Genomic DNA, 18,207 nt, shown 5'->3' on the forward strand with positions numbered 1-18,207 from the left:
TTCTGTAAGAGTATAGCTAATGTCGTTTAATAACTACGATAAGATTCCTCTACACTAAAATTCTAGGTTAAAGTATAATAATTACAGGGGCATTGAACGTCTGGAAGGGGAGGGCAAGGATGGCCACACCTCCCACTTCGAAAACTAATGTCAACCTAAAAGTATATATTTCACACGTATAATTTGATATCAGTCATAGTAATTTACATTAATTATTATGTGATGGGGATGCAGGAATGAGATAATTTCAAATTCAAGTGGTGTTTTTTTTGAGGGGGCAACACTATTATAGGGGTAATGCCCCCATGGAAAAATACCTTGCTTGTCCCTTCGTGAAAAAACAATGTGAACGCCCGGGTTTAGGGGGGTTTAGGGGGGTTTAGGGGTGGCAGTTGCCCCCCTTGCCCCCCGGTGCGCACGTCTATGGATTCCATCCCCGCTGTTTTCTGGATTTCGAGACCGGAGCCCGCTACTTCTCCTTTAAGTAGCTTACCAATTGCCCTCACGACGCTAGGTCAAAGTCGAAATTTCGGGGGCACCCACTAGGAGTCGAAACCGGAACCGCTCGCACCAAAGGCGAGAGCGATAACCACTTTTTTTTTTAAAGGAATACCCCTATGCGGTAGTATCCCCCGTCAAAAAAACATACATGTCCTAACCGGGATTCGAACGCGGGACCTTTGGCGTCGTAGCGCGCTGAGCTAACCACTACGCCACGGAGGCCGACAATTGGCTACGCGGGAGCCTCATCTCGAATCTATGGCAGTAAGGATGTTGCGCTTATCATATGTGTGTTTCTTCGAAAAAATGTTTTTTAAAATATTTTCTCAAACATTATTCTTATTGCCCCCCCCTTATTGCCACTTTTACCCCCCCCCCCGATGCTAAATCTTATGTTCCAAGGGAAACATAGTTTTGGAACCTATGCCCCCCTCCCCAGTTTCGGAACCCACTGCGAATTACTAATTACAATCACATATGTCATAATTAATTAGTAATAATTGAATCCATAGAAACGCATCATGACAAGAGAAAATATAAATATGCTGACCAAGGCAGTAATTTATTTTATTAAAAACATAAACTAAACGTAACGTTTCAACCTTCTAGCAAGGTCTTCATCAGACTCTGTATCAAGTACAAAAGTAACAAGATACCAAAAACAGGGCATTATATATACACAAAACATTACTCCCTCCAGACTATTAGAAAGTTGTTTTGGAACTTTCTAGCAGGTGGCTTTCACTATACTTTCACCTAAAAGGCGAAAAATATATACGTACTTTCATATAGAATGTGGATTGGGCTTTATATCTCATGCTCTTTTTCCTTCATTTTCTTCCTTCTCCTCTCCTCTTTCTCTCTTGTCCTTTCCACTCTTTCTAACACTTTCTTCCATTCTTTGTTTAACTTCAGTCCCCCATTCCAGTTCATAGTGTCTTCTTTACCTTTCTTCTCTATTTCCTTGGCTTCCTTCCATTTTCTCACTAGCATTCTCTTCTCCCTTCCTATCTGCTTAGCCTCTTCCCACTCTATGTCATGTCCTGTTTCTCTCGTGTGTTTAAATATTGCATTTCTCTCTCTCTTAAGTCGTACATCATCCCTATGTTGTTTCAACCTATCTTTCAGTCTCTTTTTCGTTTCTCCTATGTACACACTCTGACATTCTTTACATTTTACTTCGTAGATAATCCCTTCCTCTTCCTCTTCTCTGTTTTCCTTTTTCTTGTTTGCATTCTTCGCTATTCCTAAGATGCTTCTCCCTCCCTTCCTGTAAGTTTTAATGCCCGCTTTCTTAAGCACTTTGCATATCTTTTCTGTGGTCTCCCCCATGCTCCTTATTCCAAACCACCTCTCTTTTTCTTTCTCTTCATCTTTTTCTTTCTCTTCCAATTCTCCCCTTCCTCTTTTCTTCCTTCTTCTGTTTATGTCCAGTCTATCCTGCTTCTCATAGCCATTCTTTTCCAGCTGTTTCCATAGGCTATTTATTTTGCCTTCTTTTTCACATTCCTTCGTGCATATTTTCGTTATTCTGTCCTCCATATTCTTTATGAAATTTCTTTTTGTCACCTCACTTACATCACTTCTTTTGTGGCAGAATACCCCTGCTGCACACTTCTTCTGATGCCAAGCGGTTTCAATTTCTTCTCCTCTCTTCCTTTTCATCAATATATCAAGGTAGCTTAACTTGCCTTCTTCTTCTATTTCAAGTTCCAATAAAATCCCTCTTTCTTCATCTTGTATTTCTTTGGCAAAAATGTCAAGCTGCCTCTTCGTTCCCTTCCATATGCCAAAACAATCGTCCACATATCTGCAAAACAAAATTATTTTGTCACCTCCTTTTTCTATCACTTTCTTTTCCCATTCATTCATAACCAATTCAGCCAATGCTGGGCTTAGGCTAGAACCTATATTCAGTCCTTCACTCATTAACATTATTTTATCTCCCATTATACTGTAACCGTTATTTCTAATAGTCTGGAGGGAGTAATGTTTTGTGTATATATAATGCCCTGTTTTTGGTATCTTGTTACTTTTGTACTTGATACAGAGTCTGATGAAGACCTTGCTAGAAGGTTGAAACGTTACGTTTAGTTTATGTTTTTAATAAAATAAATTACTGCCTTGGTCAGCATATTTATATTTTTTCATAATAATGGAGACAAGGCTTAATGGTGTTATAACATGACAAGAGTTTCAAAAAATGCATTTTTGATGTAATACAGTGTTTTAAGTTAAAGCTGGGGCATATTTCTTACGGTTTGTTCATTTTTCCAGCTCCTTGCAGCCATCGTAGCGTCATGGGGCTACCTGTGCATCGGCATGGTGCGAGGATACTCCTCGCCAGCGGTGCCATCTATGCAGAAGCTCGCCGGCCATCTGGTGGAGACTGAAGAAATCATATCGTGGGTCAGTAAGTAACGTTTTGTTGCTCTGCCTTGACAAGCTCTTTTTTCTTTCTCATCAATATGCTGATGTGATGAGCGTCGCCAGACCTTCCTGTGAAATAATAATGATTTGTTACAGCGGTAGCTCAGTCGTTATGGTTCCTGACTACCATGCGAGAGACCACGGTTCGATCCCCGAGGAGAACCGGGATTTTCCCTACATGTTCAAGCGGCTCCGGTGCCCACCCAGCGTCGTATAATAAAGTGGGTAGCTGGAGGAAACTCTGAGGGGTAAAGGCGGCCAGGGACATGGTGCTGATCACGTCACCACCACCTTCGGCCGTGATCAAGAAAGGTGATGCCCTAAGTCCACACCCCCTATACGCCTTCATGGCGTGGTGCAAAGCACATGGAGAACTTTAATGTTTTATTACAAATTAATACAAAACCTATTATTCTATTGAACATTGTTAATATAATATAATTGAGGAATTTCCTCTAGTGTATACACAAGAGCGAGCCTCCCCGATAGCGTAGTGGTAGCGTCGTCGCCTTGAAATGAAGGGGCCTCGGGTTCGATACCCAGGCGGGGGCACATAGTGGTTAGGATTCCACTTTAAGCTGTAGGTCCAGTCCCGATTAGCCTGTCTGTACATAAAGTGAACTTAAAACAACAATCCAATTCAAGTGACACTAAATGACAAAAATACTAATGCCATTGAATCGAATACCCAAATTGTATACCACTCAATTACGTCTTTTTTATTATTATTATTAATATTTTGATGCAAGTTTTACATTTACAATCACTAAGATAGTGCTTTACATCCATGGATGTTTCCTCTCTTTCAGGCGGGATTCCCCCCCTCGGTGCCTTCTTCGGCGGCCTCCTGGCCGGCCCTGTGCAGGAAAGAATCGGCAGGAGGAGGACGTTGATGATCACTGGACCCCTGTTTCTCCTCGGATGGAGCACCGTTGGATTTGCCGTGAACGTCGGAATGGTCCTTTCTGGAAGATTATTGGTGGGATTCTGCGCAGGAATGGCAACGCCCTCTGCGCAAGTTTATGTAAGTATACTACAGCCAATGGCGGATCCAGAAATTTCTGTTTGAAGGGGCGAATTTCAAAGTCGGGTACCTCACAGAACCTACAATTGCACAATAGCTATATGATTCTTTTAGCAGGAGACAACTATGCTCGACGGATTAGCTCCTTTAAGGGGTCCAGGGCGGAATAGAGGGTTAACAGGAGCCTATATTCCAGGCTATTTAGGCTATCTGCGAAGCCTGAAGCCTAGAAAGTAAAATACTGAAGAGAAATATCTTAGGAGTTGGCAACCTGAATTCTTAGGAGTTGGCACCATGAATTCTTAGGAGTTGGCAACCTGAATTCTTAGGAGTTGGCAACCTGAATTCTTAAGAGTTTGCAACCTGAATTCTTAGGAGTTGGGAACCTGAATTCTTAGGAGTTTACAACCTGAATTCTTAGGAGTTGGCAACCTGAATTCTTAGGAGTTAGCAACCTCTTAGGCGTTGGCAACCTGAATTCTTAGGAGTTGGCAACCTGAAATCTTAGGAGTTGGCAACCTGAATTCTTAGGAGTTGGCAACCTGAATTCTTAGGAGTTGGCAACCTGAATTCCTAGGAGTTGGCAACCTGAATTCTTAGGAGTTGGCAACCTGAATTCCTAGGAGTTGGCAACCTGAATTCCTAGGAGTTGGAAACCTGAGTTCTTAGGAGTTGGCACCCTGAATTCTTAGGAGTTGGCAACCTGAATTCTTAGGAGTTGGAAACCTGAATTCTTAGGAGTTGGAAACCTGAATTCTTAGGAGTTGGCAACCTGAATTCTTAGGAGTTGGCAACCTGAATTCTTAGGAGTTGGCAACCTGAATTCTTAGGAGTTGGCAACCTGAATTCTTAGGAGTTGGCAACCTGAATTCTTAGGAGTTGGCAACCTGAAATCTTAGGAGTTGGCAACCTGAATTCTTAGAAGTTGGCAACCTGAATTTTTATAAGTTTGCAACCTGACTACCGTTGGGATGGCAACGCGGCTTCCTGAAGACGTCAAGAATGAGTCTAGTTTTCTCCCTTCCTCCATAGCCTAGGACCAGGTGTCATTTGAAATAGCCCAGGTTTTAGACTCAGCATACGCCACTGAAGGTTAATATTGTACGTACATTGTTATCCATTGGCGTAGCAACATATTGCGGGTCCTGGGCGAGATCAGAATGCAAGCCCCTATCCGTTCTTTAAAATTTACATCTCAAAGTGCATAGATACAAATCTTCAGGCATACGTCAGCAAAGGTATTATGAAATTTAAATTACCGCGCACATTTTACTCGGGTCTTTCATCTTGAAAATTTAGTTGAACCTTGGATTCCATGGCGTATTGATGAGAAGATGTATGCATAAACATGGATAGAAAAATACAGGACGCCTGAAAATTTCCACCTGCTGCCTGAATTTTCAAATTCAGTGCTAAAAATGTTGTTTTCCTTTAAATATTTCTAGTTCACTTATGGAAATTTCCATTAACTTTATTTAAAAAAAATAACGAGCACAAGTATGTGTTTTTTAATGTTTGTGTGTTTTCTGAATCACGTGTAACATTACATCATAATAATAAACATGCCATTATATTTTTTTCACTGTTCCTAGCCGAATTTTAAAATCTGTGGCGATATGGTAGAGTCGGCCATATATTAGAATTATTGCATAGTTTTTCATGTTACCAGTTGAGCATTCTTGGGGAAGTCCACTCCGGCGCAAGAATTAATACTTATAATCCAATTAATAAATTAAATGTGTTAAGATCATATTTCAAAATGTGTAGCTTTATCTTACTTGGATTTATGGCTTTCTTAGACCATATTTGCAAGTAAAAGAAAGAAGAACTGGCTCCTGAGCACTAGCGTACGCAGAGGAGGGGCTAAAGGAGCTACAGCCCCCTCCGAAATCTTGAGAAAATCAACATTTTTAAATAAAAGCAGTGAAGAGAACTCGGGGAAAAAACAGAGTGGCAAATGCAAAGCCTCCTTAAAATACTCCCTTTGCCATTCTGACAGGAAAATTCCAAAAATATGAAATATCGTATTGTGTATACAACCCTCCCAGAAAGCACTCCGACCGTTACAATTCAAGACCCTCCCGAAAAAAAAATCCTGCGTACGCCAGTGTTCATGAGAAAAAGTGGCTAGCGCCTGAATTCTAACCCTGTAGGTAAATATATCATGGTATTAGTGTAATATATAGTGCTGGTTTTGTAGATTTCAGTAATTAAGTTTTCTCCTCGATGTTTTACAAGTATTGGGTGGGGGGAATCACCCTTAACGAAATATGATTTCCTTTGAATTTGTTTTTGTTAGAACAATCAACATTTCACAAGAAAGAATCGGTCTATTTTTAGTACTGAGCTCTGTGATTTGTTCTTATGCTGGGGTTCCTGTAAATAGGTGGTCAGTGAGCCATCTCATGCAAAGTGCACATCAAACGGACATTAAAAATGAAGAGACAGTAGCATCACTCATATGATGCAGAACTTAAACATAATGTTGTGTGCTGAGGAATTTGGAAACTGTGAATCCGATCGACCATTTACCGTAAGTGTCCGTTCGTCTTTGGAGGTGTCAACGACAGCAATCTGTTGTTATCAGCCTCTCTCTTATGAATGGGAAGAAGTGGTACAGTGTCCTGCCGTGGAGACTTCCTTCCACTCCTGGATGATCTGGGAGTTAATTCTGCAATGGTAGGAGCATATCTGCCAATTACCTTGTAAATTATCTCTTCTTGGCTTTCCTTGCACCAGTATATGGCGGTTCTGTTTGATCATTTGGTCTTCATTTGTGATGATGTTATTTTTGTTACATATGTTGTATATTTTAGGTAGTATTTTCAGATTGGTTCGTCAAAAGAAACTATGGCGTTGTAGATTATGAATATGTATAGGTTTGTAAGCGACATAGGGAGTCTGATTGCGTTCCAACCTATTGCTACCAATTTATCTATTATAGGCTCACCTTTTGAAGTTACGTAATGTACTTCATCCTTGCATTTCTCGTAATTTCCCACCTAAAAAAAAAAAAAGTCGTTTTCACGTTCAGAACACACAATGGGCTCTTATGGGCAATGCTTTTCTTATGGGAAATACGAGCGCACTGTTCTGAAATTTCTGGATTTACAAATTTAGCTTAAGTAAAATCGGTACCTGCAGTTTTGCAGGAAATTTTGTAGAGAATACGATGGTGAACACAAAAAACTGGTAACTTGGTTACATAATTTTAGATAAATTAAAAACGCAAATTTTCTGTGAAAACACAATTTTTACATTGTTTTCGTTCCTAACGTTGAAACATGCCGTAAAATTGAAGCATTCATTATTAAAAAAATTGACACTGTTTTTTAATTGTTGTAGGTGACGGTGGTACTCAGAATTTATCAATACATTAAAGCATATTTGCATTAAAAAATATTCAAATAAAGTATGTGGAGATTTTTTATATTCGTGCAGTAGAAAATGTCTTCGCTGGCCATATTTGTTTCTGTAATTCCAAGTAAAAACTTCCAGCGACAAAGTTGTGGAGAAAATAATGAAATTATTTTTTATAACCACTCAAAGGTTCCCAGAAATATTACTTTCATGCATTTGGAGTTTCATTTTAACCCGAACCGCGCGCGAAGTAAGGAGACGTTGTCTGGCCATCTTGAGCTGGCTCACCGCAGCATTCCGGCTAATCACCACCAAGTTTTCGAGTTGTTATTTTATTTCCATTCAGTAAAAATATGAACTTCATGCAGTTTGTTATAATAGAATTGAAATTACTTAAATTTAATAATTGACAATTATTTCCAATGCTGCTGTTGTGAGCAACATTAGTGATGTCGCAAATACACATTGTTTTTGTTTACATTACTGTCGACATTAATACTGAAATGAAGATCACCTTTCAGTTTCCAACGTACACATAAATTCATAGACACCATATTAACCTTTGAAAGGCTTTCCAACACGTGACAAAATATGGGGCTTCAAGATAGAAATATGACATGCCTTGCTTGAGTCATTCGCGTCTTATCAGTTCACGTGGGCCATAACTCATTTGTTTGTTTGGGTTGCAACTTGAATCTAACCCATGTGCCAGGTTCCCCTTGCTTGAGTGAGAGATCTGCTTTGGTATGTTTAGACTTTTTCCCTCTCTCGAAAAAGTGTTTTCAGTTGTGTGAGCGCTCAGTGATTTTTACTTTTTTAAGTGATTTCTGATGTGTGACATTCGTGCATTACACTCGCGTGTGTAGTGATCGCAATGGATCATAGTTAAAAGGGTAACTGTAACGTTCACAGTATAATATTAATATTTACATATAATTATCATTATATATACAAAATACGTAACACTTTCATTGTGAAGGAGGGTCATCATTTCCCGGCGACATGAGCTAGCGCTGTATTGGCAACACTGTGCCGTTTCTCCATAAGCGCCTGTTACGGGCTGCTAATTTAATAAATAACTAATTAACTCAACTAACTCAACTGAGCTGAGCTTAGCAACGCAACAACGAAGAATCTTTCGCCTCACCTGCTGGGCGAATTAAACATCACATGAAATATAATACGGTCAGGATAAGTGCCTAACAGTCGGAGTTACCGAGAATAAACCTAGGAGGATTTGATTTTAAATACCTGAAATGACGTTACATAATACTACGGTGTTTCTGAATATACACATATATTAAAGCACAGATAAATACACATTACATCTTGCCCTCTTTCACTCGATCTCACATTCATTCTCTCATTCTATGGCATATTGCGACAATATGACAAATACAAAGGTTAGATTAATTACTACTTTGACCATCTTCTTGCTATGTCTTGGCTACATTGCCTTTTACAATTTATCGTTTAGGATTTTAAGTATAAAGTGAATAATTGTTCCTTGTGCGAACCCCTTCTATCTTTTCTGAAGGTATAAATATATTCAATAAACTATTGTTTGCTGTTAACATAAACTCTCATCTTTAACATTTGATTACTCCGCCGGAAAACAGATGTCTAGGGATGCCATAGCGCTGATTTAAGTTAAGCAATGATTTGATTTACGCAGATTCGCGGTAGATAGTCGTCATCTCTCTCACACACGCACATGGTTGGATCTTACCTTCGCTGCATTCCCTCTGACCTGGGTTGGGTGAAAGTGGTCCTACAGTTCTGGAAGGCCTCCACGCTCCATTGTTGCACCTCGCGGTTATCCTGGTTGACGAAAGTGGATCAGTCGGCGGCTCCATCTGGCCTCATCGGATCCTGGCTTCACTCGTTCACTGTCGACTCCATACGACAACTTGCGCAATAATAGGTCAGTTCTTCGCGGTCACTCGTAAGTACAGATACGTGACTTGGGCGATGAGACGAACGTACGCGATGAGCCATTCGCGGTTTCACATGGATATCAAATGTTATTAACTTTCACTACTTTGGACGTTGTTTCGGACGATTGACACGGGTGGACGTGTCTGGCGTTATTCTCACATAACCACACGTATATGCACGGATGCGTTGACGGCAAGGGGAGGACGACCCCCTGGTTCTACTTTGCTCTACTCCATGGCTCTGAAACACTCACCCGAGGAAAACAAATCCAGACCACGAGTCTGCTTGCAACTCGCAGCTCGGTCGCGCGTAGCTCACACTCTGGTGGCGATTCTAGGCAAAACTGTGGCAAACTGTGTCTCGCTATTCCAAATCATCCCTTTTATTCCAGATTTGAACGTAGTGACGCTGTACCCTCTATGATCAGGTGCTTGTTTATTGTTTCTGGTGCTTTGACCGTTGTCCTCCTATCCTGGCCAATGCTCACTCAGGTCCTTAACCTCTGGCCGCAGCCCCTCGCGCAGAGATTAGGCTAACTCTTCCTCTTTTGTATTCGGTCACGAAAAGCAAGGACAACTCGGTAGGGTAGCGTCTCCCTTTCAATTCAGCGATGAATCTTTAATAAATCATAACTCCCGCATTTCTGTTCTGATTAGGCTCAAATCTTGGAATCATGATGTGGTCTTCCGCTGGTGAAAATCTCATCCAATTCGGTCCATTGGTTTAGAAGTTGCATTTTTCTTGTTATTCCCATAAGAATGCATGTAAATCCGAATTCGGGCGGAAAACTGTGGTTGAGCAAGCTAGTGCTGGCTAAGGCAGTTCGCTAGACACCTGTATTCGCGACGGATATTAATATTACCAATTGCAATTAATTCCTACTAACGGGCAATTAGATTAATTACTTGTCACTCAATATTTGACCGTTACAACATTCCCCTCCTTTTAATTATGAATTTTTTTCAGAGCGAACTTGCGAGTGACAGGAAAAAATTCATACCACATATTAATGATATTTGTTAGTGATCGCACACTTAGGCGTCTGAATAGGGACTCGAACCCTGGACTGTATAACTTTTAACTCAACCTTAGAATGAAGTTATACTTTCTGCAATTGTGAGATAATTATGAAAATATAAACGAATATAATAAAATATACAAGAATACAATATAAAGTACATTTTAACATCAAAATCTCAACGTATATTACCACATACATACTAACTTTGGATACACCCTGTAGTTTTATACATAATAAATGAATACTGAATAATAAGCTAAATAAGATATAAGTAAATATTTGGTTTGCAATTTGCTCCCTCTCCTACATATGTTTGCATACTTCTTGCATTAATTATAAGAAAGGTCTACATTTTTTGCCTTTTAATATAAAAAAAATAATCTCTAATTTTCCTATTGTTTTACTTTACAATCGGGGTGGCTCTAGTGCGATATTTTCTTCAGTGTCTCCTTTGACATGAGCCGGACTGACAAAGGAGTCTTCTAGTCTCCCGTCGGGCCTTGAATATCGGTTATCTGCTCCAGAGATCGCTGTTCTTGCCTCAGTCTATTTCGTCCGGGTTGGTCCAAGTTACGGCTAGTAGACGGTCTATTCCAGTCGGGTAAATTAGCAGTAGTCTGTGGGGACAAGACTGTTCTAACCGCATTCACAGCACGATTCCTCTCAACTTGACTCGGCTTGTTTTGACCCCGGCAGTGTTGCCATCTCGCGTTTTCTCCATCCCTATCGTCTCTGAAGTGTTGTTGTTGTGGGCGGTGATTGCTGTACTGGCCTCGCTGGGGATAAGCTTCTCTATAGTTCCTCCCAGAGTTCTGTCTCCGACTATCGTTTGTTGCCAATTTTACTTTCGGGCATCCCTCTTGCCTTTCTTCATCAAAATTTCCATACTTTCTCCTGTGATTCTTGTTTTCCCAGGATGCTCGTTTCTCTTGGTCCAGCGCGTCCAAATCGCAAAGAATCATCGACATCGTGTCCAGGTTGGAAAGTGCGTCTCCGGTTAGCTGACGTTGCACATAATGCGGAAACATTGCGCGTATTGCGGCTAACATTTCAACTGGCTCAATTCCGGGCTTCAGGGCGTGGAAATCACTCACTCGCTGCCAAAAGAACTGTTTATAGGTGATTTTCTGGCTCTCATCAAACCTGCGATTTCGAAGCAAAGTGATTTTGCGTTCTACTAGCTGGCGACCTTGGAATTGTTGTAGAAATGCTCGTTCAAATTCTTCAAAGCTATTGAACTGTGGATTCCTCTGCTCTAGCCAGATCCTTGCACTCCCTTTGAGTAATTTTCGCATTAGCCTCAAGCAGTCTGGGCTATCGACACCGTACAACAAACAATCTCTCTTGAAGTCCCCTATGAAGATTGACGGTAAAGCCTCGTCGTGATCGGGGTTGTACGTTTGAAAATGATCTATGCCGACTTTTGAGAAGATTCCGCGAGTATTTGACTCCGGGTTAGAAACACTGCGTGTCTCCTGCTGGGCGAAAGCGTTCAAGCTCGGCGAACTCCCGCTCCGGCCGATGACGTCACGCGCTGCTTGGCGATCCAAGGAAGTTGGTGCTGATTGACAGGTCAGCTGGTTGGTCACGTCTGCTGCGACGAGCAAAGGAGTTGGGTTCGCATCCCTGGACGTTGCCTCCAATCGGCGAATCTCTTCGTCCTCGTTTCTTCTCTGTTGCGTGATTTGGAAATCCTTCATTTGATCAATTTTGGATAGCAGCACTTGGAAACGGCGGTCCAATCTTTCTTCTCTTTCTCTCCTTTCGGCAGCCTCTATCTTCCGCCTTTCTTCTTCTTCTCTCTTCCCCTTCTGATCTCTTTCTTCATCTCTGGCTTGGATATAGCTGATTAGCTGAGAGAACATGGCCTGCACGTCCATCTTCTCTGGAACTGGCAACCCTGTTGCCGACTGATCTCTCCCTAGATCCTTATCAACGTTGCCGGCTGACGAAACGCCTGCATCTGTAGAATTCTCAACCCCTAGGCGGTCCATGGTACTGTTTGTTAATCTCTGGCGGAGCCGAGTAGTCCTTTGCATGCCAATCTTCTTTTTCTTCTTCTTCTTCTCGTGGCTGGCTATCGCCGAAGGAAAAAGATATCCAAATTCTTTTCCTTGCTTCTAATTTCAGATCCCGGGGATCGCACCCCTCACCTGCTTCCGTGTGTCATAACGCGTGTCCTTTTGTCCTTTATCGTCCGAAGTTAATAACGCCCATTGTTAATAAAATAATAAAATCCTCTAATAATTCTGCTATGGAAAAATGCTATAGTCGCCACAAAGTATTTTCACTATTACACCATAAAAAACACACAAAATGGTTCTAGCTACACATCGATTGCATATTCAGTTAATTAAAATCACGGTACAAATTACATATTAATACTTTAAATCAACACGTCTTTATAGATTCTTATCAGGATTTTTTGTTACAGGTTGCAATTATTTAATTTATCAAAAAAATCTTAGTTCCCCCTTAGCGTTCAATTCTGGTACCTTGTCGTAGACATTCGTAGGCTGAAAACTCTCTTTAACAACAAGTATTAAATCCCCTTGGGTAATAGACATAACTGATTGTTAACCATTACAATCAAACTTCATAAAAATTCACATTGAGTAGATAAGCAACTAATTAGAATACTCGTGACCTCCAGGTTCCTTACTAGCCTGCCTGTAACATCGTTCTACGAGCCTAATTCCTATTTGCTTCCTATTTGCCTACTCTTCTATTTACCTATTCGTCGATTATTCGGGCCTACTTTTTACACCCCTACTTGTCTATTCACATACTCGCCGATTATTCGGCGTACTTTTTACTTGCCTACTTTCTTATTTGCCTACATATTTATTTGCCTACTCGTCGCTTGTTCGGGCAACTTTTTTATATGCCTACATATTTATTTGCCTACTCGTCGCATGTTCGGGCGCCATATTTTGTCACGGGCTGCTAATTTAATAAATAACTAATTAACTCAACTAACTCAACTGAGCTGAGCTTAGCAACGCAACAACGAAGAATCTTTCGCCTCACCTGCTGGGCGAATTAAACATCACATGAAATATAATACGGTCAGGATAAGTGCCTAACAGTCGGAGTTACCGAGAATAAACCTAGGAGGATTTGATTTTAAATACCTGAAATGACGTTACATAATACTACGGTGTTTCTGAATATACACATATATTAAAGCACAGATAAATACACATTACATCTTGCCCTCTTTCACTCGATCTTACATTCATTCTCTCATTCTATGGCATATTGCGACAATATGACAAATACAAAGGTTAGATTAATTACTACTTTGACCATCTTCTTGCTATGTCTTGGCTACATTGCCGTTTACAATTTATCGTTTAGGATTTTAAGTATAAAGTGAATAATTGTTCCTTGTGCGAACCCCTTCTATCTTTTCTGAAGGTATAAATATATTCAATAAACTATTGTTTGCTGTTAACATAAACTCTCATCTTTAACATTTGATTACTCCGCCGGAAAACAGATGTCTAGGGATGCCATAGCACTGATTTAAGTTAAGCAATGATTTGATTTACGCAGATTCGCGGTAGATAGTCGTCATCTTTCTCACACACGCACATGGTTGGATCTTACCTTCGCTGCATTCCCTCTGACCTGGGTTGGGTGAAAGTGGTCCTACAGTTCTGGAAGGCCTCCACGCTCCATTGTTGCACCTCGCGGTTATCCTGGTTGACGAAAGTGGATCAGTCGGCGGCTCCATCTGGCCTCATCGGATCCTGGCTTCACTCGTTCACTGTCGACTCCATACGACAACTTGCGCAATAATAGGTCAGTTCTTCGCGGTCACTCGTAAGTACAGATACGTGACTTGGGCGATGAGACGAACGTACGCGATGAGCCATTCGCGGTTTCACATGGATATCAAATGTTATTAACTTTCACTACTTTGGACGTTGTTTCGGACGATTGACACGGGTGGACGTGTCTGGCGTTATTCTCACATAACCACACGTATGTGCACGGATGCGTTGACGGCAAGGGGAGGACGACCCCCTGGTTCTACTTTGCTCTACTCCATGGCTCTGAAACACTCACTCGAGGAAAACAAATCCAGACCACGAGTCTGCTTGCAACTCGCAGCTCGGTCGCGCGTAGCTCACACTCTGGTGGCGATTCTAGGCAAAACTGTGGCAAACTGTGTCTCGCTATTCCAAATCATCCCTTTTATTCCAGATTTGAACGTAGTGACGCTGTACCCTCTATGATCAGGTGCTTGTTTATTGTTTCTGGTGCTTTGACCGTTGTCCTCCTATCCTGGCCAATGCTCACTCAGGTCCTTAACCTCTGGCCGCAGCCCCTCGCGCAGAGATTAGGCTAACTCTTCCTCTTTTGTATTCGGTCACGAAAAGCAAGGACAACTCGGTAGGGTAGCGTCTCCCTTTCAATTCAGCGATGAATCTTTAATAAATCATAACTCCCGCATTTCTGTTCTGATTAGGCTCAAATCTTGGAATCATGATGTGGTCTTCCGCTGGTGAAAATCTCATCCAATTCGGTCCATTGGTTTAGAAGTTGCATTTTTCTTGTTATTCCCATAAGAATGCATGTAAATCCGAATTCGGGCGGAAAACTGTGGTTGAGCAAGCTAGTGCTGGCTAAGGCAGTTCGCTAGACACCTGTATTCGCGACGGATATTAATATTACCAATTGCAATTAATTCCTACTAACGGGCAATTAGATTAATTACTTGTCACTCAATATTTGACCGTTACACGCCGTTGTGTCTTCTGAACGTGAAAACGACTTTAGATATTTAGCTTCCTTTACTCTTCTAAGATTTTTCTCCGAGTTTTATCTGTGGGTGTTTATTAGCATTCAGCTTACCCTTTATGATGATGAATTAGGCCTTCTGTGTGGAAATCGTCAATTTCGCCGTATCACACAAGTCATCGAGAGAGTTTAAAGCAATACTGGACTTTCTCACTTGAATTACCTATCACTCAACCTAGCCTACGAGCTTAGGGAATTAATTCGCAGACCCAAATGAAAGAACCGTTAGTGGTCTTACATTATATACTATCTGCATACCTAAATACACACTGGCTATCAAGACAAACTTCATTACACACCTACATTTGCCTGAAGTGACATGGAAAATCTCAGGGATTCCCGTTATTACTGTAATTTTACTGTGGCAAGCTGGCCAAGTTCACCCCAGCATAACAACAGTAGATGCTGAGCAAACATAGGACCTTCCCGACCCAGCAATGTTCCAGAGCAGACAAATTCGTACTAGCTCGGAAAACCTCATGTACTATCACACCTAGTATAGGGCCACCAACGCAGAGGCAGGCCCGTTATCCTAGGTGGAACTTCCACGAGGTCTCCTACCAAACGGTAGGGAAAAACCTTATCGGGAGAGATCCTACAGTTTTTCTTGCCATTCGAATAACAAGAATCCATGAGATATAGGGTGGAAACTTAACGTGTAAAGTACTTTTAATTAAAAAAAACAAAACTGCCTTGGTTAGCAACTATGTGTTTAATATGGAAACAAGGCATAATCGTGTTACAGCAAGAATCTAAGTTACTTCAGGAATATCCTGTGTGTTATATTTTGTTGGCAGAACATATAACACACACGATATAATTAGTAGATAAAATAGCAGATAAATTCAATAACTAGCATTCATTCTGCAATCTAATCTATCAAGCTGTATACAGCAGAGGCGATGGGATTCTAGGAGTTCACTAGGCGCCATTTAACTGAAATCTGATTGGCAGGCTTCGGCACTCTAAGACCTGTTGGCCACAGGGTTTATCTATTTTACAGACAAGCACCTTTGAAGATTTATAGCATTAATAAGGATCCCCGGTTCGAATGCCGGCCTGGGAATGGATGTTCTTTGTAACTGTCCCAACATCTTCATCTTCGCGAGTAGCCAAAAGTGGCAGAAAAGCGAAGTAAAATAAACCAAATAATGTAGCATTAATAACATAAACACTCCGATTCGGTGACCGAGTGTATTAAGTGGCTGACTTTCGATCTTGGCACAGGAGTTCCCGTGTTCTAATATCGATATGGGGATGGGTGTCCTTGCAACTGTCCTTTCTTTAATTTAATTACATCATCACTAAATTCGCATCGTCGTTATTAGCCAGAAATTACAAAAAAAACGACTGAAAATAATAGAGTTCAAAGACTTACGTACTATCCTGCAGCTGCCAGCATCTCTCCACTCTTGAAATCCTATTGAAGCTTTAGTTCAATATAATTCTCATGCATGTCTGGTCGTCAGTTTTTGGATGTTGTTTCATAGCTACCGTAACGAGCTTCAACAATGTACAATATCTGTTGCATGTTAAACATTGTTGTGCTGTTTTGTGTTAGGTCACATTCACTTACAAAATAAGGTAGAATGTAAAAGCAGAAGTTTCGAACTTAAAAACAAAGTAAATATTGAAACTGAACATGAAGTTAGTAAATCTCTTGACTTAGCTAATTTTACTTTTTTTAATATAGCCATTTTGACATCGTTGCTCTTTCATTTTGAATTTCAAAACGTGGATAATTATTGTGAATCACATACATTTGATTGTGTACGTCTGAAATGGTAATTGGTCATATTTCGAAAGAAATTTCACCAAATACTTGAAGATTCCTTAATTTTCTGTTGTTCTTGCTGTGTATAATGTTTCTGGATGTTCTCGAACTGCTAAATTATGAGAAGTCAAAAATTGTGTTTATGCTTATCATCCTTTGTAAGAGAGCGTTTCATTGTTGTTCTTTGGCTTCCTGAATGTTCTAAAGTGAGACGGCTATCATCTGGTTTATTTAAAATAGTAAATAGTTGACGTATTCATTCAAATTATATTGGTTTTACTAGACTTTATAACCGGTTCAAAATATAATATTGTAGTTTTATCGCCCACAAAACTGAAGGTCAGATATGAGAAATACAAACACATTCTCTGCAGTGGCCTCAGGTCCGATTCACTTTTAAGTCACCTTGTAGACTCGTTCTGATCCAAATTTAAACTGTAGGTCCAGTTTCGATTAGCATATCATGGGCATACAGTGGACCTCTCGAGCCTGTTAAACGTGGTGATAAAAATACAGAACGAATGAGTCTTGAATATTTTTAGGCATAACAATGGCATCGGTGCAGTATGTCTCCACATTGGAAGACGAAGAGAGACAATAAGTGTAGTATGTCTCCACATTTGAATTAGGGATGGCCAAACGGATCCGGATCCGAAAAATCCGGATCCGTTCGGATCCGGATCCGGATCCAAAAGTTACGGATCTGGATCCGGATCCGGGTCTGAAAGTTTCGGATCTGGATCCGGATCCGAAAGTTCCGGATCCGAAAATTTCGGATCCGGGTCCGAAAGATTCGGATCTGGATCCGGATCCGAAAATCCGGATCCGGATCCGAGAGTTTCGTATCTCAATCCCATTATAATATTACCACAACTTAAAAGGTATTATGATCTTCTATTACAAAGAAATTTTTCGTTAGTCCAACAAGAATTTTTTTCAAGTGTTGTTCCTAAAATACTTTGCTACGCATCGGCTAACACACTCGTGCACACATGTCAGAGGTGATTTTGTAAATGCCATTGAAACGAATATGTATTCATTCGAATGTATTGGAAATGAAAACACACATAAATGTGAGACATTCCATTCCAGGATGAAACCTTTAACACATATAACAAGATAGAAATGTTATACAAAAATTATACAATTGTTCTACAGTTACAGTTCTACAAATTAAAATAAAACATTATAATATATGCAGTGTTAAATAATTACAAGGGAGGTTATCTAAGTATCCCCCTCCGATTTCCATGAAACTTGGCAGGTGTATAGTGGGGCCCAAAGGCAGAATTACGTGTTTTTTTGTTTCAGCTAAAAAACTGTTTTAAGGGGCAAAACCCCCTCAAATGT

The 18,207-nt window shown here is 40.6% G+C and overlaps 1 protein-coding gene across 3 annotated transcripts in view; it reads left to right on the top strand.

The window, feature by feature from the left end:
* LOC146003960 (facilitated trehalose transporter Tret1-like) overlaps positions 1–18,207 on the top strand; it is a 105,636-nt gene that overhangs the window by 79,139 nt on the left and 8,290 nt on the right. For all 3 annotated transcript variants that reach the window (XM_083142483.1, XM_083142482.1, XM_083142481.1), the window contains exons 2-3: positions 2,779–2,914; positions 3,741–3,955. In XM_083142483.1, the coding sequence (XP_082998609.1) occupies positions 2,824–2,914; positions 3,741–3,955 (306 nt within the window). In that variant the 5' untranslated portion in view covers positions 2,779–2,823. The remainder of the gene's footprint in view (positions 1–2,778; positions 2,915–3,740; positions 3,956–18,207) is intronic.

This window comes from Lepisma saccharinum, chromosome 21, assembly GCF_977018435.1.
Source record: "Lepisma saccharinum chromosome 21, izLepSacc3.1, whole genome shotgun sequence".
NCBI lineage: Eukaryota > Metazoa > Arthropoda > Insecta > Zygentoma > Lepismatidae > Lepisma > Lepisma saccharinum.